We start from the raw sequence: 21,765 nt of genomic DNA on the forward strand, positions 1-21,765 counted from the left end.
TCTTCACTTCCAGGTTTGTTTCTGTTCTGCGACATTGAATCTGGTCTGTGATTTGTGGTTCCGTGGCTGCTAGCTCCTACTTCAGTTCAGATAATTGGTGTTGTGTGGATAAACTGCTGGTTCAAGATTTCTTTTTTCTGAACTACTTATTTGGGTATTTTATTGTTCACTGCTTGCTGAATCTACTGGTCAAGTAGTCAATTTCTTTATTCTGCGTCGACAATTGGTTTCTTGGTTGATAAAATCATTTGACTCTGTTCATCTGTGTTTGTGGGGTCACAAACTGACGTACATGCTTCTAGTTATACTTGCTGTTGATAAGTTCATATGCTACTAAAATATTTGGAGAAAATGACTGAAATTGTGACTCCTACATCTTCGGATAAAGGAATTTTGGTTTCAGCAGAAGAGTTTGCAAAATTCTCGCAATATCAAAACTTACAAAAGAAATCTGTTCCGGTTACTACCCTTGTTGAGTCAGGAAAAGCATGTCTTATATCCTCTTCGAATAAATGGGTGATCGATTCAGGTGCCACAGATCACATGACAGGTAATCCTAATATATACTCTAGCTTTCGATCACATGGAGCACTCTCTCCTGTGACGGTTGCTGATGGTTCGCTCTGTAAGATTATAGGATCTGGGATTGTAAAACCAACATCCTCTATTACCTTGTCATCTGTATTAGGTCTACCAAAGTTAGCCTTTAATTTGATGTCTGTTAGCAAGCTTACTAGGGACCTAAACTGTTATATCTCGTTCTTTCCTGATCATTGTTTGTTTCGTGATCTGAAGACAAATAAAGTTATTGGAAAAGGACATGTATCATCGATCTCTCGTCTTCTCGAATAAACTTGAACAATTGGTGGTCTTACCGGAGTAGAAGATGTGGGCCCAGTAGTCAAATTGTGTTCAATAGGGGAACTAAGAGAATGAAGGACATCATCTAATTGTTTTGTCACATCACGAGTAACTTGATAGACTAACCACTCATCTTCCTCCCCCTGAGTTGTCGAACTGGGAGGTGCATAGAAGAATGGTGTCGTCTCTGAAAATACCACATCATTTGACACCAAATATTTACCAAGCTCGGTAGAATAGCATCGATACCCCTTCTGAAGGCGAGAATAACCCAAGAAAACACACTTCAATGCTTTAGGGTCCAACTTGGTAACAGATGGCCGAACATCTCGAACATAACATGTGCTTCCAAACACCTTAGGCTCCACTGGAAATAGTGGCTTGTTTGGAAAAAGAACACTGTAAGGCACATTACCAACAAGAACAGTCGATGGCATGCGATTAATCAAGAAACAAACTGTGGAGACTGCATCAGCCCAAAATTGTTTAGGGACCTTCATTTGGAACAAAAGTGCTCGAGCTGTCTCAAGCAGATGCCTATTCTTTCTCTCGGCAACTCCATTTTGAGAGGGTGTATCAACACATGAAGTTTGATGGAGAATACCGTGTTGTCTCATGTAGGATTGGAACAATTCTGACATATATTCTTTAGCATTATCACTCCTCAGAATACGCAACGAAGTATTGAATTGAGTTTTGACCTCCACACAAAAGGCACAAAAGTGAGTAAACACTTCAGAACGACTCTTCATAAAATAAATCCAAGTCATTCGAGAGAAATCATCCACAAATGTGACAAAATACTTATATCCAGTTTTAGAAACAACAGGACATGGTCCCCAAACATCAGAATGAACTAACTCAAACATCGACTCCACCCGCTTATTAACCCTTGGATTTGTTGAGCTACGATGGTGTTTGGCAAATAGACATGACTCACAATCCACTGAAGAAATATTCTGAAATTGAGGACAAAGTTTCTTCAACGTAGGTCCTTGGTTGCTTCTTTAGAATCTATCTCTGTACCCAAAACAATGAAGGAAGCTTTGACTCATCCTGGATGGTATGATGCGATGCTTGAGGAAATACATGCCTTAGAGGAAAATCACACATGGGATTTGGTGGATTTACCTAGTGGGAAGAAACCAGTGGGATGTAAGTGGGTGTTCACAGTTAAAGTAAATCCAGATGGTTCTGTGGCAAGACTTAAGGCCAGGCTTGTGGCTAAAGGGTATGCTCAGACCTATGGGGTGGATTATTCAGACACTTTCTCTCCAGTTGCCAAACTTACTTCCGTCCGCTTGTTCATATCTCTAGCTGCTTCTGAGAATTGGCCTTTACATCAGTTGGATATCAAAAATGCATTCCTTCATGGTGATCTTCAAGAGGAAGTATATATGGAGCAACCACCTGGTTTTGTTGCTCAGGGGGAGTATGGGAGAGTGTGTTATTTGAAAAAGTCTTTGTATGGCTTGAAACAGAGTCCGCGAGCTTGGTTTGGGAAGTTCAGCGAGGTAGTCCTGGAGTTTGGGATGAAGATGAGCAAATGTGATCACTCAGTCTTTTACCGACAATCAGCAGTTGGCACTATCTTACTGGTTGTGTATGTCGATGACATTGTCATCACAGGAAGTGATTATGCGGGGATCTCTTCCCTCAAATCTTTCCTGCATACTAGGTTTCATACGAAAGACTTGGGTCAGTTGAAATACTTTTTGGGTATAGAGGTGAATAGAAACAAGAAGGGAATTTTGTTGTCTCAGAGAAAGTATATTCTTGATCTTCTTGCAGACACTGGAAAGTTAGCAGCTAAACCTTGCAGTACTCCAATGGTTCCCAATGTGCAGCTTATGAAAGATGACGGCGACCTCTTTGATGATCCCGAGAGATATAGGAGGTTAGTTGGGAAGTTAAACTACCTCAGTGTGACTCGTCCAGACATTGCTTTTGCAGTAAGTGTTGTCAGCCAGTTTATGTCCTCGCCTACAATCAAACATTGGGCAGCTTTGGAGCAGATTTTATGTTACTTGAAAGGAGCCCCTGGACTTGGGATATTGTATAGCAATCATGGTCATACTCGTGTTGAGTGTTTTGCAGATGCTGACTATGCCGGATCCAAAATTGACAGGAGATCGACTACAGGCTATTGTGTCTTTGTTGGAGGGAACCTAGTTTCATGGAGAAGTAAGAAGCAAAGTGTTGTATCTCGATCTAGTGCAGAATCTGAGTATAGAGCTATGTCACAGTCTACGTGTGAGATTATGTGGATACATCATCTTCTAACTGAAATTGGGTTGGAACATCATACACCAGCAAAACTTTGGTGTGATAATCAAGCTGCCTTGCATATTGCCTCAAATCCGGTGTATCATGAAAGAACTAAACATATTGAGGTTGATTGTCATTTTATTCGTGAGAAGATTCAGGAAAACTTGATTTCCACTGGCTACGTGAAGACAGGAGAGCAAGTAGCTGATTTACTCACTAAGGCATTGAATGGAACTCGAGTTGATTATCTTTGTAACAAGCTGGGCATGATCAATATATATGCTCCAGCTTGAGGGGGAGTGTTATAGAATGTATATAGACTTAAATCTAGTAATATACATAGCTATATTTAGGTAGCAGATTTATAGGAATCACTGCAGATTCATAGGAATCAATCTTAATTTCTTTCCTTAGTTAGCACCTAATGTATTGTATTTATTCACTGCTAAACTACTGCAATAAGAAAGAGATTTTCCATTAATTTACAAGAACGTATAATTTATTAGGAAAAGACAACTTAGGAGCATTACCCACCGAACTTCAGGTAAAATTTCTGAGCGTTCAACATAGTACTTGCAGAAAGAACATAACATCTAGTTTTAACAAATCCAGATGACATTATAGAGAATAGCACTAGAGTTTTAAAAGAGAAGGTGATGTATCAACTGTCGACACTCCTGTAAAGGAGATTATGCACAAGTCCTTTGTTGTTTTAATTATTATACTCTCTGTCCTTAACTTATGTAGCATACTTTCCTTTTTACTCGTTCTCAAAAAGAACGACACTATTCTATATTTAGAACAATTTAGCTTTAAAATTTATATTTTACCCTTATGAGAAGATTTATTGCCACACAAATGTCTATGGCTTGTTTTAAGACCACAAGTTTCACTTTCCTTGTTTCTTAAACTCCGTGCACTGTCAAATGGTGTCACATATATTGGAACATGGCAGTACTAGAAAGAAGTTTCATAAATATTGACGAAAAGAACATAACATAATTGAAGTAAAGTCTGGTTAGAGAAGCCCTAGAATCTCCCTTTTTCCGTAGAATTTTAAATTATTTCTAGTAGAATGAGACGGGCACAACCGAGCAGAATCGTTATAGAGGACTGATATAGCTAAACCAATTAAATGGGCAATAGTGCGTAGTTGTCGTCGTTGCATGGAAGAACTCAAAGAGGAGGATTAGGTGATGTCAAGGCCAATAAAACAAATTAAATACACAGAGCTCTCCAGTTTCACTGAAGATCAGTCAAGTGAATATCTTACACCACCATGGATATGATCTAGCATTGAGAATCAAATAAATAAATCATATTGTTACCGAGACACTTTCAAAATGAAATGTCGCAGTTGTGGACGAGTCATTTATGCAGAATCTTTTTAATTGGTGAAGCAAAACTGCTAAAGATTAGCTTGTGCTATGGGAAAACTACTCATGTAGCCATGATTTGCTTTTTTCCCATGGCTTTGAAACTCAGGTATATAATTCAAGTTAGGAATACTAGCTTGATTTGCATCATTAAGATTCATAGAAAAACTTTGTCCTTCTTGCTAATAGGGTTTCAAGAGACAAAAATATATATGATCCTTCCGACAAATTAAGAGTACACATAGCAACAAAAAATTGTGGAATAAAAATGCAGTCAACGCTTGGCCTTGTACAGTGAATAAAAAACTCAAAGTTCCAGAGAAGAATGCATACTCGGGATCCAGATATCCTACAGTTCCACGGACTATGCTCGACACATGAGAAGCTCCATCTACTGCAAGTTTGGAGAGACCAAAATCTGAAACCTTTGCTCTCGTATTCTTGTCCAGCAGAATATTGCTAGTTTTCACATCTCTGTGGATGATGGATGGGACACATCCCGTGTGAAGATATTCGATTCCTGAAACAAGCATAAGAGTAACACAGTAAATATCGAAAGATCCTTCTCGTCTAATCCGAAAAACTTCTTCCTTTCTTACAAACCTTTTGCAGAATCTTCAGCAATCTCAAGGCGCCTGATCCAGTTAATACTTCGATCAGGTAATTGAGGACCTGCCAATGTTTATACACATTGAGCATGATTCAGATTAGAACTTTCTGTAATCCATGTAAGAGATGAACTTACCATAGAGGTGTTCTTTAAGAGTTCCATTATGCATGAATTCGTACACAAGGATACTCTTCCCATCTTCCTGACAAAATCCTAGAAACTGTACAAGGTTTCTGTGATGAATTCTTGAAAGCAGAGCGACCTGCGCCAAATATCATCCAATCACATATTAAGTCCAGGAAAACCATAACAATTTAATTCAGTAAAACCCTCACTAGAATGGAAATTGTAAATTTGACACATATAAACTGGATATGGTTGTACTAATTTGCATCAGATCCAAAATTGCACAATGTAGAGGGAAAAGTTGCAGCACTGTGTAACAACTTAATCAAGTTCTAGTACATTGCTGGTCTAGAGGTTTTATAGCCTGTGACCTTCTATGCAATATACATTTGATGAGTGTGAAAAAGTACCACTGAGAAAGACACTCTGGCGTTAAATTAATCCTTTCTAAATTACGCAAAATTTCATTTTCTATACTGAGATGTTATGCAGATTTGAAAAGCAAAAATAATGTGAGTGTCAAGGAAGCCTCCGGGGATTTGGTTCGACATCAGAGGTAGAGGTAGTACAGAGCAGGAGTGTGGTAGGTGCATGTCATGACTTCAAAACCTGGTTGTTGCACCAAATTTGGTATATAAGTTAAACAAGGTAGAGGGGTGGGCCCATTATCCCCGAGTTCCAAAAGTAAAACAATGGATTCCTCGATAATCTAAAAACATTGAAGTGTAATGGTGAAGCCTCTTATATCTGGATCTTCCTCACAAAGTTAAACAAATGAATAATGGGTTTTTAGCCAGCATCAGTCCCGACATTTAAGACCATGCTTATGCATCATGACAAGCTACTAGAATATAATAGGAGCATCCACCTATTTACCTCATTTGAGAACTCTCGCTTTCCCTGAAAGGAATTATTTGTAAGAAGTTTGACAGCAATTTCCTTCCCGTCCTTCAATTTCCCATAGTATACAACTCCAAATCCCCCTGATCCAACCTTTCTTTCAAAGTTCTTGGTCGCTTCTTCAAGTTCAGCTAATGTAAAGCAGTGTGCTGCTTCTGTTGCAGCATCTCCCAAGGAAGAGACAAACCTTTGAGGAGGTAAATTCATCTCGAGGTGGCCTAAAGCAGAAGCAGAACGATAATGTGAATCCCACCAAAAAAAATTATGTATAATGAAAATGACAAAATTAAGTATTGCACCACACCTTGCTTAGGAGAGCTTTTTTTCCCTTTTTGCAGTAGTATGCAAGAGGCAATAGTAGCAAGAAGAAGAGCGGAAGCCCCAACTGATGATCCAATAATGATTTTCTTGCGGCTGCGACTGGTTTCCCCTTCGTGAAGATTAAAGTTTCCAGTGTAACTGAGGAGAATATGGAATGTTTTAGCAGATTTAGTAAGGAAACAGACAAGCCAAACAATTTAGAAATGCAGCATGTCTATCAGAGAAACTTAAGATTTGTAATTTCGACATATAAAATGTAAAGCAATGAGTCAAGCTTAGTAGAGACTGAAGACACTTTGAATGTGCAGTAAGAACCATTAAAGTAACTGAAATAAGAACCACAACCAAGCACGGAGGGTTTAACATATGAGTATCTTTACAAGCCAACTTATGTTAAGATCATCTGCTTTCATAAAGAAAGGAGTATTGAGTCTCTACCATGAGCTCCCTATAGATATACCTTGGTAGCTGAAATGAAAAGGTTTAGGCATCAACAAGTATACCTTAACCAAAAGCTAGTTGGGGTCGGTATGAATCCTCACTATCCATCTCACGCTACTTAGACCCGCCTCAATCCAACATTTAAGAATTTAGTTTCTCTAGCACTAAAAAGTAAACTCAACAGTTTCCATGGCAGTACAGTATAAATGCATGACAAGATACAAGGCCCCAGAAACAAACACTTAGCACAGAAATGATACCCACTTCAAAATCACACCGTTATCACGAAGACCAGATGGCACACTTCCAGTTAGCATGTTGTTCTGCACGTACCTGCAATCATCATTTTCATTAAGAAAGAGAAGAGAACTTTACTAGAGGCAGTACATAAGACTGCAAGCTAAAATAAGAGAAAGGGACACAAGTGGAGCCAAAAAAGTTCCAAGGACGTGATCATGATCTGCAGCTCAACCAGGGTTATGCTAGATTCTTATTCTGATGAGCAGAAGCTTAATATGAGAGTTAAGCTTATCAGCCATATGCATGAACTCATAGTTGAATAGCATCTACAGCCTAACATGCTTAAGTAATTTCTACAAGTAATTGTACATTTAGTCAATAAATAATTCTGCTGCTTACAGTTCTTTCAAATTTGATAGGTCTTCTAAGGTTGAAGGAAGCTGTCCACTCAACTGATTGTTCTCAAGATGTCTGCAAGAAACATAATGATTAGATTCACCACTTAATGTGTTTTAAGAGAATATCTAAAAAAGTTGAATTGAAAAAGGCAGCTCAATTTACATTATCTGTAAGTTGGGACATCCGCTAAAATCGGGTATTGGACCAGTCAGTGAATTCCCATCCAGCCAGCTGCATTAGGAACATGGGTGCATATTGATTATACAGCAGCAGAAAAGAAAGAAGGGAACCACAGCATATGCATGGAACATTTAACAGTATGATATTATGACTTACAGCTCAACTAAGCCGCTCAACTTTGTCAACTCCGACGGAATATTTCCAGTCAAATTTTTTCCAGGCAATTTACTGCCAAAGTAACAGTTGTGAATTATAGCCCATTGCTTCAGGTTGCGAGAACAATATAAAGAGAAAACTAGAAAGTAATCTTAATTCTTCCATAACTGAAGTGCAGAAAGTGGAACACATGAAACTACGCATAAAGAAGCTAAAGTGATGAACTATACATTGATGTTATTCTTGGTCTGATATCTGAGTCACAACGGATCCAGGACCATGGGACTGGTAAGCATGGGTCACCACCTTCGTTTATCAAATTGGCAGAAGAGTAGTGCGAGACTAAACTAGAAATAACTGGTCCTGAAACACATGCAAAGAGTAAGGGACATGCCTTACTATTTTGAAACTAACGAACAAAGATGCTCATTACAACAGAAAAATCCTTCTAAGGAAATAAACTGCAGATAATCATTTCAACGAACCACATTATAATAATGTTCAAAGAAAAAGACATGGTTTTACCGTCTAAAGAGCCATCAGTTCTCTTTACATATCTGTTTACTTCCATAGCATTCAAGAGAGGCCCCATGGTGGAATCGGATGTCTTTCCGAAACGAAAAGATAATACAAAGGGCAACGACAAGTTGAAGTAGCCGGGCTCATATAAACGATATTTCCCATGGGCATTCTCTTGGATATTAACAACAAGCTTGCTGATATCAGGAGCTCCCGGGAGAACCAACCGGAATTTCCTACTATCACCAGGTTTCAAATCCTCAATTTCAGCAAAATAAGTAAATGCCCAACCAAAACCAGGGAAACCATCGAGATTCAGACGATAAGTTAACGAGCCATTTCTTCCTACTACAGCAGTCTGCATTGCTTTCTGAGGAGGCATCTCACCATTTAAGGTATTCACATCAATTGGCATTTTGGAAGAAACTCTTTCAGTACCAGCAGCCACATCAACAAGGTAATTGGCTTTTTTTATGGTGTCAGATTCCCATATTCTATCGAATGGGTCATCAGGGTACCTAGGAGAATAAGGACATTAAGGGAAGATTAAAATTTCGGAAATCGAACAAAAACAGTAAGTCAGAAGAAAACCATGCTAGGGACAGAGCCTAAGCCTGCTTGTTTCAGTTCAAAAATGTCAATGGCTATCATATTCTAAAAATATACAAGAACGTGCAAGAACATAGATTTGGAAGCTGCCACAGTAACAGAAGAACTGAAAGATACCTGACAGGATCATCACTCTGTGCGCCAAAATTTATCCTAGCAGAGACGCTCATGAAAAAATCATTCTCAAATTCAGTCATATATATTGAACCATTAAAATGTCGGAGCTCAAGTGTAGAAATGAAGGGCAGCCCAGTGGTTGCATTGGATAAACAGACACTTACGGAAGGTTCCTTGGCTAGAAATATTACCTCTTGGTACTCCATTGTATTAGCATCAGATATAACTATTGTAGCCCAATGAGTTGCCCCAAGTGAGATATCAAACTTTGGGTAAACATTGTCCTTATCAAAGTTTCCATATAGAAAGGTTGCTCTTACAAGGTACCTGTTTCGGGGAATCACATCAAGGGTATAGCAATACTTCCTGTTATCGGCTGGAAAGTATCTTAAGGCCATATACTGTGTCCTCGTCTCATTTGCTACAGAGATATTGGCTATATTTCCGCTAATCATTTGAGTATCAGGAGTCCATTTAAGACCAAGTTCATCTGTGAAGTTGTCTTTGCCTCCACAATCTAAACTTACAAAACCTGTTTGACAGTTTAAAATTTATCAGCAGTGCATAAAGAATGTATATATATCCACCAACTTTCACACCCATTGGTAAAACTTCATTAAAGAATGAGAACTGCTTTCTCCTTTAGCAACACCCAGAAATTTTACTTCATGTCTTATTAATCTCTCTTAACATCAACAACATATACACAGTGAAATCCCACAAGTGGATTTGGGGGGGGGGGGGGGGGGGTAGAGTATATGCCGACCTATTCCTACTCGTGGAGGTAGAGAAGTTGTTTATGGAGGACCCTCGGCTCGAGTTCAACAAATCAAAGTAGGTATGAACAGGAAAAATGACATTGAAGAAAACATAGCAACTAATAAAGAAACAATTCTCCACTAACTACTAACCTTTTACATCCTCCTATCTAAGGTCATGTCTTCGGTAAGTTGAAAATGTGCCATGTCCTATCTAAGCACCTCTCCCCAATACTTTTTTGTCCAACCTCCTATTAATTTCTCTAGCTTCGCAGAAACTTAAGTGATTGCATAACACTTTTCTGTTAGACGCTATTGTTTTAGTTACACCAAGAAGTTGCATTTTTAAAGCCAAATGCAGTGTCAACAACTAAACATCATTTTCAGCGATTTCCTTAAATCTAGATCAGGATCTGGCTTACTAAAGCCGAAATGAGGTCTCAAACCACTAACTTACAGAAAATTCTGAGTACATCATCAGTTCTCTGCTTGAGACTATCAACACTTTCTATGATTGCCAACAAAAGCTTTATGATTAATGTGGTTTATTTATGCAATTTAATAACTCTTTCTATCAGCTCTCACAAGTCAAAATCACCTATGGCATCTGGCAGAATTTTAATTTGTGCAATGGGAAATGACAAGGACAGGCTGACAGCTGCATTGAGAATTTAACTTGAAATAATTGAATGGCCACTTGATGTAAGTGGTTCCAGGCTTATGCTTATTTCTAGTGTTTTACTTGTAACAATCTGCACAAAGGGATCAGGAAATGTTTCTCTCATTTATAACAAGTTGAGTCAAATCTCAATCAATGCCAGATCTTTATCATATTATTAGGCTGCATAGGCATGACACCATTGTCCGTTGGACACCAATTGACGCAAGCCAGCCTTCAAGGATTGGATTAAGCTATTCAACATAGTCTAAATTTTATCCTCCAAAAGGTCGAAACTTTTCCTGCTCGGAGTCTGTTCTAAATCAGAGTTCCCTTTCCACAAGTATGATACCGAGTCAAAGATTTAAAATGGTAACATGTTCCATCAGATTTTCAAGAATGAACCCACAATACATACATCCCATGAATATGCATTCAACTATAGATACATCCCATAAAGTATGTAACACATAGAAATGAGACAAACAAAACATTTAATTTCACCTATTCTTCTATATTTGTTTTCTCCATTTTCCATTTCAAGTAAAACTAACTACCAATCAAATAGGAATTTTTGTTCAAAGAGCACCATCAAAAGCAGTAGACACAACCTCACCCACTCCCACCACACAAACACATATGTCATGCATGTACTTCTTTTCTTCTTCTTTTTTTAGCCTCAAGAGTCCAGCGTCAAGAACCAACTCCCCAACTACTCCGAATTCGCGCAATAGAAAGCTCACTATTGGGGTCTTAGCGCTCCCTAACAAAGACGACTTCATCTCTGATTAAGTGTGAAAGAAACTTTACCATTCTGCCACACCCTTTACTAAGATTAAAAGATACTCTTAAAAATCAAATCTTGCACAGAGAAATACACTATGAACATCAAGACAAGCTATTTCAAGGAAATCACACAAATTTTCTTTAAAAAAAAGTAGTACAACCCATAACAACAGAAACTCATGAACGAGAACAACTAAATCTAGAACCCCACAAACAATAATAAGCAAAAAAAAAGGGTTATTACCTGGCTGTGCTTGGCTGCCATTAATGAGAAGAAAAACAGCAAACCAAACAAAGAAGATGAAAACTCCAGTACCCATTACTCCAAATCTTGTTCTTTGCTAAAAAAAAAAAAAAGAACAAGAACTACTATGGAGATGGGAACATCAAAAAGGACACTTGGCTAAAAAGTTGAGCATAATATCAAGAATTTAAAAAAAGTAAAAACCAAAAAAACATAACATTAATGTATATGATTGCTATACATATGTTTCTGGAGTGAAAAAGAATGTTTTTTTTTCCTCTTAACTTAAATAAATTGAGCAATAAATGTTGAAAGAGCAAAAAAGTAGGAATCTTGAAAGAGAAAGAATGATAAAAATTGAGTCTTTTTATTTTTTAGTGTGTGGGAAGGACTCTATCACTCTTCTGCTAAGTTAAGTTGGAAGCATTATCACTTGTCAGGTACCAATTTTTTTTATTTTGTATTTTTGCTGTTTATGTTTATCTATTAAGATTAAATTAAGGAAAATACAATAATTTTGTAAAGTTTAATTCTAACATGACATCTTGAGTTGTTATAACTTGTTTTGTTTTTTTAATCTTAAATAAAATCAAGAGGTTGTTACAGTCGACAAATAGTCTTATTCTAAGAAAAAAAATTGTTTGACTGAAATATATAGGGATGGAAATAAATTATCGAATCGAGGTTTAACGTATTAAAGTTTAATTTGTCGAATCAAATACAGAATGTCATCTTTAACTATATGTCGTTAATATTAACGATTGATTTATATATCTTGATGAATTTATAATGCTAAATTTATACCGTTAAGATTTGAAAGTGAAAATCTAACTTTTATTTTATATGTGATTTCTCGAAAAGTTAATATGTAAATATTAGATAAATTATGTATATAAATAATCAAAATATGTTTTTAATTAATAGTAAATAATTATTAAATTTACCGTATCGAAATTTAATAATACTATATCATATCAAATTTTAATATTTGATATTTACATCTAATAATAAAAATTGAAAGGGAAAGAGAAAAAGGTCAAATGGGACCTACAGCATGGAAGGTTTAAGTTGGACTATATTATGACCAATGTTATAAAAAAGAGATATTCCTTCCTCACCCCCCCCCCCCCTCACACCCCACCCACACCCACTCCCACCTCCGAACTAGAGTTTTTGGTATAATTATTTGGTTCGAATAATTTAAATTTGAATCGCGTCAAAAATCGCTAAAACATGAATGTTTGATTATATGGAGTTTGCTATCTTCAAAGTTCAAATTTGAAACTCTCAGTTAAGAGTTGCACTTTGTGCGCATTGCGTAATTTTTATTGTGTATCCGCCTGCAAACCACACAAGGGATGTAAGCCGCACTAGGCAAGCTCTATGCGACAGCTTGACTCAGAAGGCATTGAGGGGGGATCAATCCCGAATTGTCCGTGTGGATAACCACCCTCCAACAATGGCGGAGCCAGGATTTTAGATAAGGGGGTTCAAAATCTAAAGAAAGAATCACACAAAGTAGTCAAAGGGAGTTCAACATCTACTATATACAGCTAAAAAATTATTTTAACCATGTATAAATAATATAATTTTCCGTCGAAGGGGGTTCGGATGAACCCCTAGTTACAAGGTGGCTCTGCCACTGCCCTCCAAACCAACTGAGTCATCCCGAAGGATTCATAATTTTTTAAATATTATATATACAATGTTAATAACTTTTTTTAGTATTAAAAATGTATATAACAACAAATAGACATTAGTTAGAGCAATACTATAGTTAAATTAATAGTTGAGATAATTGTGAGGAAAATAACTTGCCTAGAAAGTAGAAAAAAGTCCTTATTTTCCATTATTATTATTTTGGAAAAATAAATTTTTTAAGAAAACAAACAATTAAAAAAATATATTTTAATGTTAGGTTTTGAATTAAAGGACAAACATAAACTAATTAATTATCATTGTAAAACATCTCTAAAGGGCAAGTTAATCTATGAATAAACAACTAAATTATTTTAATCAATATCATTGTTTTGCAAAATTTTAAAGAAAATAAACCATGCAAGTTGAGGAACGTTGAACATATTTCAACTTCATTATTATACTAATAAAGAAAAGATAATTACGATGGTTTGGAAAAACTTCGTTCTCAATAGGATTGTTTATCGAGTTGAGTCAAATCTAATATTATTATATTTATCAATTAATTTTAAAATCTAACAATTAGATTATGAAAAAAAATGTTAGACATGCATGGTAAGTGCTATTAATGAGATTTCTTGGACAAACAAAAGGATCATTATTAACATAATTGCCATGTTGCACATTATGAAAAAATTTCAAGAAAGATTTTTGTGAAGCATTTACTATCGATTCTAAAATTTTGTCTACATTATTTAAAGATACATTAATGAAGAGCGTCCGTATATAAAATTTCATTCTCAATAGGATTATTAATCACAAGTTGAGTCAAATCCAATAGTATTATATTTACCAATTAGTTTTAAAATCTAACAATTAGATTAGAAAAAAAAATGTTAGACATGCATTATAAGTACTACTAAAAAGATTTCTTGGTCAAACAAAAGGATCATTATTAACATAATCGTCATATCACATATTTTGAAAATTCTTCAATGCTGGTAAAAAGAAATTTTTGTGAAGCATTTACTATCACTTTTGAAAATCTACTTACGTTATTTAAAGATATATTACTGAAAAGCGTCCATGATTAAAATTTCATAAATTTCTATTTTTTTAAAGAATTTAAAATTTATAAACCTAAAACTCGAAACTCGTATTAATTCAAATTGAGTGAAGCTTCTAAGCAAGACCATGTTATTCACAACTAATTATTAATCACTTTTCCACTAAGACAAACTTCCTTTATTACTACATTTTTAGCTATCAAAGTGTGTGATTGAAAACTTTTTTATTTATCACTTTACAAAAAGAAAAGAAGAAAAAAAACCTTCTCTTTTTCTCTTTTGTTTTCTTTCATCTACTTTTTTGCTTTATTAACTTAAGAATCCAAATTTTTTACGTATTATGTATTCCTTAATGTCTAAGTATCTGTATAATACAAATATTTTGAAATTCAATTATAATAATAGCAACTATTAAAGTTATACTAAAAAGATAGTTTATTTTTTCCTCTATAAAAAGAAATCCCTCATTCTTGGATTCACATAAAATAGACATGCTTTTTAATTAGATTATTATATGATTGTTCAAAAATAATTTGCGAAGGAAATCAATTTTTTAAAATCATACACACAACTATGAGTTAAAGAAAATAGTTTGTACTTAACAAAATCATCACAAATGTTGTTAATAAGGTTACTGAATGAAACATTCTATGTACTAAATAAACGATAAATTTAAATTATATCTAATCATAAAAAAAATATTTTCTTCTCAATTTTAGTGCACATAAATATCCCTCTTATAAACTTAGTTTGTATTTTGTCAAAAGTCAAAAAAAGAAAGAACCAACAAGTGTGGTGGTGGTGATTGTGTGTGTGGGGGGGGGGGGGGGTAACTACTTGTACATATTGGCATTAATTTAATTTTAATGGACTTCACCAAACTTTAATTTGTCCAATGTCGGAATACTTTGACTATCATTTTGATGAGAACTTTTATATAATTGAAGTTCAATAGTGTGGTGGTGGTGATTGTGTGTGTGTGGGGGGGGGGGGGGTAACTACTTGTACATATTGGCATTAATTTAATTTTAATTGGACTTCACCAAACTTTAATTTGTCTAATGTCGGAATACTTTGACTATCATTTTGGTGAGAAATTTTATATAATTGAAGTTCAATAGATGTGACTAAAATTTCGTTTTTTTTTTTAAAAAAATAATAAAAAAATATATATATATAAGTGATAAAGATTAAATAATAATGTTGAAATTGAGTACCTTCTGATTTTTTGCGAATTATATTCACATACATGCAATAAATGAGTGAGAAATTTCGATAACGAAATTCAAAATATAAAGAAATAGTTATGTAAAAATAAAATGAAAATTCTGCATAAGAGAAAAGATTGTATTTCTTTTATATAGAGAGATTTTTATTCATATTGGTACAATCGCCAATCAAGCTATTTGCAGACAAACATATATTTTTGTTATATATTTAACGCGCGTTAAAATTATTTTGACCGAACGATCAAATACGAGACGAGTATACAACCACTACAGGGATTAGTGGGCTCTAAATGGATTAGGGAATGAGAGCCCAACATCTAGAGGCCCACTTTGATGTCCAGTAAGGTGTATTATTTAAACATCTGGGCTCTGGCCCATATACCTAACTATTTTTTTGGAGGAATGGACAACTAACTATGTACTATTTTTGCAATTGCTCATTTAAAAAATAGCCATTCAAGTGAAAATTAATAGTGGATTTTTTAAATTTTCTACCAAATATATAATTTATTTCTTATCTACCTACCAAATGTAGTATAAGTTATACAAAAATTAATACATGAATAACTTATTTCTTATTCAGCTATCAAATGATCCCTGAGAATTGGCTCATAAGGAAAGGATCCCGATTTTATATACAAATTAACACTTCCACTATTAGAATGTTTATTTACCCTCTAATCTTATTTGAAGTAAATAAAATATCACCCTAACAATATAAAATTAGTCAAGAGTGTCGTACACATGCATCATGTCATTGAATCAACACCCCCATCAACGCCACACCAAAAACTATTATTATTTTTATTTTATTTTTTGTTTATGCGCGATTTTTCAAAGCTAATTAGTTTTTTTTTTTTTTAAATGTGTTTCATGAAAATATATTTAAGTTTTCAATTTAGCTTATTGTAAAAGGCGACTGTAAGGTTTTATTCTTCCCTATCCATCACTTACATTGCTATTGTCGTCGTTAGTTCTTAACTTTGAATTGTCCCATCGATAATATTTCATAATATACATACTAATGCCTCATGTCTTCCTGCCATGTGTTGATACCCTCTTTGTACAACACGTTGTGGATTTCCAATGAACATACGGGAATGCCTCATGTACCAACGAATGTAATCTGCTTGATCACTTACAAATGGAGGTCGAAATATACAATTTTGACGTTGTTTCCATAAATATTGTATGTAGTTAAACGCATCTATATCTTCTTGTTTTATTTTGGATCATTTATCACGCTTAAAATGATGTTCGGAAAGATTGGGTACACGGTCCAGGAATATGTTGTAAATAACCAAATTGTCTCACAACACGGTCAACCCTGTGTCACTCACGATAAATTTCACAAATAAATGGCGCATGTGCCATCCAGAGAGATTGTCCTGACCGACACCACTCAGACAATCCATTAATAACATCTTCTAAATAAGCTTGCCAAATAAATTATAAAAAAATGTAAGTAAGATAATTATTAAATATTTTGACAAAAAAATAAAAAACAAATATGTACATTAATTGAAACAATCTTACGAAATATCTGGTTTTACTGTTATGTCATATAATATTTTATTTTGAGGACCTACCAAAATATAAGTGTAAATAGTTAAAAATTTAAATAAAATGGGATACACATATGAATAGTTAAAAATACTAATAATATTTAAATAACTGATCATCAGTTAAGTTATCTAGTATGTCACGCCTCGAGCCTACACCCTAGACGTGGCCGGCACTCGAGAACCATTGTTGGCTCCAAGTGAACCTTTAGTCTGACTTACTTAACTCAACGAAAGACTATATGCATATTTATAAAGATCAATAGCACTATACTCAAATTGAATGATAAAATAACTTAGAATGTTTAAAAGTCAACATTCAACTTGGCCAAAATGGCACCTAAAGTCTTGACATATGAAAGGATAATGTAAAGACAGTTGAACTACTAATTGTCTATGAAGCCTCTAAAACAAAGAGGGATGTCGGGATAGGACCCCCGATCATCCTAACAACTGAAAACTAGAAAGCAAATGATAAAGGAGTCCTCCAGAATGCAAGAAGGCTCACAACTGACTCTGAGTGCTCAACCTGATCAACGAGGCGCTGATGTTGATCATGGTTACTTGCGTCTGCATCATAAGACGATGTAGGTCAACTGGCATCAGTACATTGAATGTACGAGTATGCGAGTTGGAATGCTAAAACACAACTTAAGCTTGAAAAGGATTTGAAAGGAACACTTACTTGGGCTCTTCTCAATTCATGAATAACATAACTCAAAATAAAGCAATGGAACACATGCAATATATGAAAGCTTTTAAAAATAGTAAAATCAACTTAATTCGTTAAAGAAAATGCAATAACAAACTCAATTTTACTCATATAATAAAGTAATATAGTTTATGTGGGAGATTCTCTAACTGACAACCACCACTATGAGCCTAAGTGGTGATACATCGTTTTACCCACGCTACCAGAATTTTCCTATACTTTGTTGTCATATAGAATGCCTTAACTAAGTGGATCCACTAGTCTATGCTAAAAACATCTTAAGGAGTCATCTAAAAAGTATGATCCTTCACTACCTATAATGGCTACATGGTTTATGGAGACTTGAGTTAATATGAACTCGCATCCCCATATTGGTGCTCAATACTACTCCCAAAATATATATACTTAGCTCATATATTTTTAAAACAAACTTTTTTCTTTGGTTTGAGATAATTACTCAAAACTTAGCTTAAAACCTCTCTTAGAATCGGTGTTCCCTTTCTTGCTCAAATGTGAAAACATTTTAAACTCTTGGGAATACTTAGTTCCCTTATAACTTTTTGAGAAATAAACTCAACTCTTTACTCTTTGTTTAACTTGAAACTTAAGCCTTAAAACAAAGTTAAAACGTTTGTGAAAGACTTTAGAAAAACTTTATAAACTTCTCTTGACTTACTTCTTAACTTTTAGACTTGACTCTTAACTTCTCTTGACTTTGATGCTAACTTTCCTTGAATTGGATTATGGATTCAAGGTTCATGATCTCATGTTTATGGATGATTTCATGATGTTTAGATGTACCTTAGAGTGTTGGAATCAACTAGAAAACATAGGTACATTGCTAAGGAACTAGTATGCAAAGGTGGGGGACGAATGAGAATAATTGGTGTTCCTGGCGTTCTGAGAGGCGCGAGGTGGTGCCAACCCTTGAAGATCAGAGACTGACTTGGGGCACTCTGGCTGGCGTGGCGCCCCAGAGGTCAAAGATCAGAGGCCTCTCTTTGGGGCTATGAGGGGCGCGACTCCCCAAGACTTTCCTCAGGTGTTCCCCGACTTTTCTTTTCTGTTTTTCATCTTTAAACCCTCTAATTTCACTTAGTTCTTTCCCCAAACACTTAGAATCATTTATACCTTCAATATATGATGGATGCAACCCGAAATTACACCCAGAAACATCAATCAAATCATCAAGAAACTTCAACAACACAACCCACAATAATTCAAACGAAACCTTCAACAATGTTCATCAAGAACTCAATTTCTAAACTTTGACTTAAATTCGCTGAATTGAATCATGGTTGGCGCGTGGGTGAACTAACCCATCGCTATGTGATCTCACATACCTCGTAGGGATCACCCCTTGACGAATTTCAGAAGCTAAACTCGACGATCTTGACGAATCTTGATTTCTCTTCTCCTTCTCCTCTTTCCTCTTTTCTCTTTTCTCCAAGCCCTAGCGTGAAACTTCAACTTTTCTAAACTAGCTAAAATCTGATTTTACCCCAATTAACTCCTAAAAATGAATTAGAATAATTAGGTAAGGAAAAGACTAAATTACCCTTTCAAAATCCGAATTAGACATTCCTTATTCAAACAGCACAACTTTCAAAGGACATAACTCACTCATACGAACTTGAAATCGCGCAAACTCAGCGGCGTTGGAAAGGTTATTCCAAGAGCCTTCCAACTATATCTGGAAATACACGTAACTCATCATGAGCTAGGAGTTATGGCCGTTTGAAGTTGACCAAAACTCAACTTATTCTAACTTAACAAAATTTCCCGAGTTTCATTCTTTCCAAAAAAGACTATTTCCAATTATTAGCTTCTTCCTAGTTTTTTCAAATTGCGATATGTATAGTACATCCCTAATCACACCGATTACAGTTTGTGCCTCATTTTGATGATTTCTACGTCGAGTCCATTTACGTGCAAGCGCAGTTGGAGCCTCAAGTTGATTGGTCTTTAGAGATTTCGGTAATGGTTGTAGGGAAATAATACGTTCCTATGCCCAAAACTACAATAAATAAAATTTAATATTTTTAGAATACAATTAAATTTAAAAGTGCATATTACTAAAATATAAAAAATAATTTTAAAAAATGTATACCTGCATTAAAGAGAAATCCACAAACTTCATTTGATTATTTCATTGATGCACGATATAAGCAATTATACAAATATGATAATGCGGTTGCTTCTCATGCTTGTGTTGACATTACATTTAAATTTTTCATATCAATCAAAAGGTCCAAATTAAGCTTATTATTAGATTTATCTGGAAATATTGTCCCACCACATAATAATAATAAATATAATCTAAACATTTGTTGCACCTCATGCTCAGTTGAATGATCAGTAATATTAGCTAAACCCTCAATATGCTCAATTAATTTATATGTTAACAGTCTACTAACACCAGAAAAATAATCATTATCTGGTAACCATCCCGTTAATTCAAACATAATTTCTTGTCTACCCAAAACTCCTAAAGTATCAGCGCCATTTAAAACTATATGACTACCATCTATTACCATTCCAAAAAAAAATTCTACATATTGTAAATTTATGGTAGTCTCGCCAGTTCGCATGTGAAAGGTATGTGTTTCTGGACGCCACCTTTCAATTAAAGCAGAAATTAATCCAAAGTCATACGACACACATCCTACATCAAGAATTTCTTTAAACCTACAATTTTCAAAATACTGACGAATGTGAGGATGTATTGGATGATATTTTATATGTTGTCAACATTCAACATCACCGTGACACGTATATAAGTAAGCATTCTCTTTTCTTAAGCTACCGTTTCAAATTCCTTCAGAACAATGATGAACTTGAATTTTTAATACATCATACTCTACTGGACCAGGATGTACGTACATATTTGATGGATGCATATCTATATGCAAAATATAAAATAAATGTTAATGTTACTATAATTATTTAAAGACAAATATGTTCACAATAACATATAAAAGTTAAAAATTAATTCTTAAAATTGAAAATAAAATAAGTCAAAACTTACCTTATAGAGGAAAGACTTTTGAAACAATTTGAAGGGAGAGTTACCGACTGGAAATTATAATTTCACCAATTTATAGAAGAAGTTTGAAGGGAGAGTTAACTATACTTCAACCAATTTATAAAAAAGTTTTAAATGAAACGTGTGAACTTTTCTATTTTTTAGGCATGCATGTGAGTTGGATTTATTTTTTTAATATGACATGTGAATATTTGAACAATTAATTAAAAAAATTGAAAAGAAATTTCGCTGCTTGTCAGTGATTTGAAAAAATAAATAAATACGATTTAATTTTTTTTTAATAATATCGCTGCCAAAGCGATTTAAAAAATATATTTATTTACTTAAATCGCTACCTTCTTTTTTAAAAAAAAATTCCCACCAAAATCGCTGCCAATTGTATTAAAACCGTTGCCTTGGCAGCGATTTTATTTTTTTAAAAAAATATTTTTCCACTAAACTCCCTGCCTTGGCAACGATTTTAGTAAAATAAAAAAAAAATTAAAAATCGCTGCCTTGGTAGGATTTTTTTAAAAAATCTTTTCTAAAATTGCTACGTATGGAACGATTTTCTATCTAATTTTAATTTTATTTGGACAAAATCGCTGGTACGTCAGCGATTTTTATCTTTTAATGGAGTAACGGTGTGAAAATAAAATCGCTACATCAGGAGCGATGTTGCCTTTTTGGTTAAAAAAAAAAAGTTGTGCTCTTTAAAATTTTTGTCAATTTTTTTTGGTCTTTAAGCTCCGGACTTCTATTTTCTTCAACTATTCAGCTGCTCGAATAGTTTTGAATAATGTGTTGTTCATCAACTATCCATTTTGTCAAAACATGTCTTGTTCATCAACTATATAATTCCTGAAATGGGTTCGAAACAATAGAAATCCCTTGTTTCTCAGCAATTTGTTGATTAGTGGCTGCAACAGTTCCACTGTATCCATGTTGTTAAAAAAGAAGCAA

General features: G+C 34.6%; 1 protein-coding gene and 1 pseudogene across 1 annotated transcript in view; both read right to left on the bottom strand.

The window, feature by feature from the left end:
- LOC125833420 (probable LRR receptor-like serine/threonine-protein kinase At1g67720) overlaps nucleotides 1–21,765 on the bottom strand; it is a 91,440-nt gene that overhangs the window by 1,581 nt on the left and 68,094 nt on the right. The window contains exons 2-14 of the mRNA XM_049512568.1: nucleotides 11,570–11,666; nucleotides 9,124–9,655; nucleotides 8,404–8,915; nucleotides 8,109–8,241; nucleotides 7,879–7,950; nucleotides 7,705–7,773; nucleotides 7,543–7,614; nucleotides 7,168–7,236; nucleotides 6,446–6,600; nucleotides 6,118–6,359; nucleotides 5,251–5,377; nucleotides 5,109–5,177; nucleotides 4,839–5,025 (exon numbers count right to left, since the gene is read on the bottom strand). Coding sequence (XP_049368525.1) covers nucleotides 4,839–5,025; nucleotides 5,109–5,177; nucleotides 5,251–5,377; nucleotides 6,118–6,359; nucleotides 6,446–6,600; nucleotides 7,168–7,236; nucleotides 7,543–7,614; nucleotides 7,705–7,773; nucleotides 7,879–7,950; nucleotides 8,109–8,241; nucleotides 8,404–8,915; nucleotides 9,124–9,655; nucleotides 11,570–11,645 — 2,315 coding nt within the window. The 5' untranslated portion in view covers nucleotides 11,646–11,666. The remainder of the gene's footprint in view (nucleotides 1–4,838; nucleotides 5,026–5,108; nucleotides 5,178–5,250; nucleotides 5,378–6,117; nucleotides 6,360–6,445; nucleotides 6,601–7,167; nucleotides 7,237–7,542; nucleotides 7,615–7,704; nucleotides 7,774–7,878; nucleotides 7,951–8,108; nucleotides 8,242–8,403; nucleotides 8,916–9,123; nucleotides 9,656–11,569; nucleotides 11,667–21,765) is intronic.
- LOC125833360 (uncharacterized) lies at nucleotides 19,465–20,368 on the bottom strand (annotated as a pseudogene).

The sequence above is a fragment of the Solanum verrucosum genome, unplaced genomic scaffold (genome assembly GCF_900185275.1).
Source record: "Solanum verrucosum unplaced genomic scaffold, falcon-dt-bn FXZP01000142.1, whole genome shotgun sequence".
NCBI classification, from domain to species: Eukaryota; Viridiplantae; Streptophyta; class Magnoliopsida; order Solanales; family Solanaceae; genus Solanum; species Solanum verrucosum.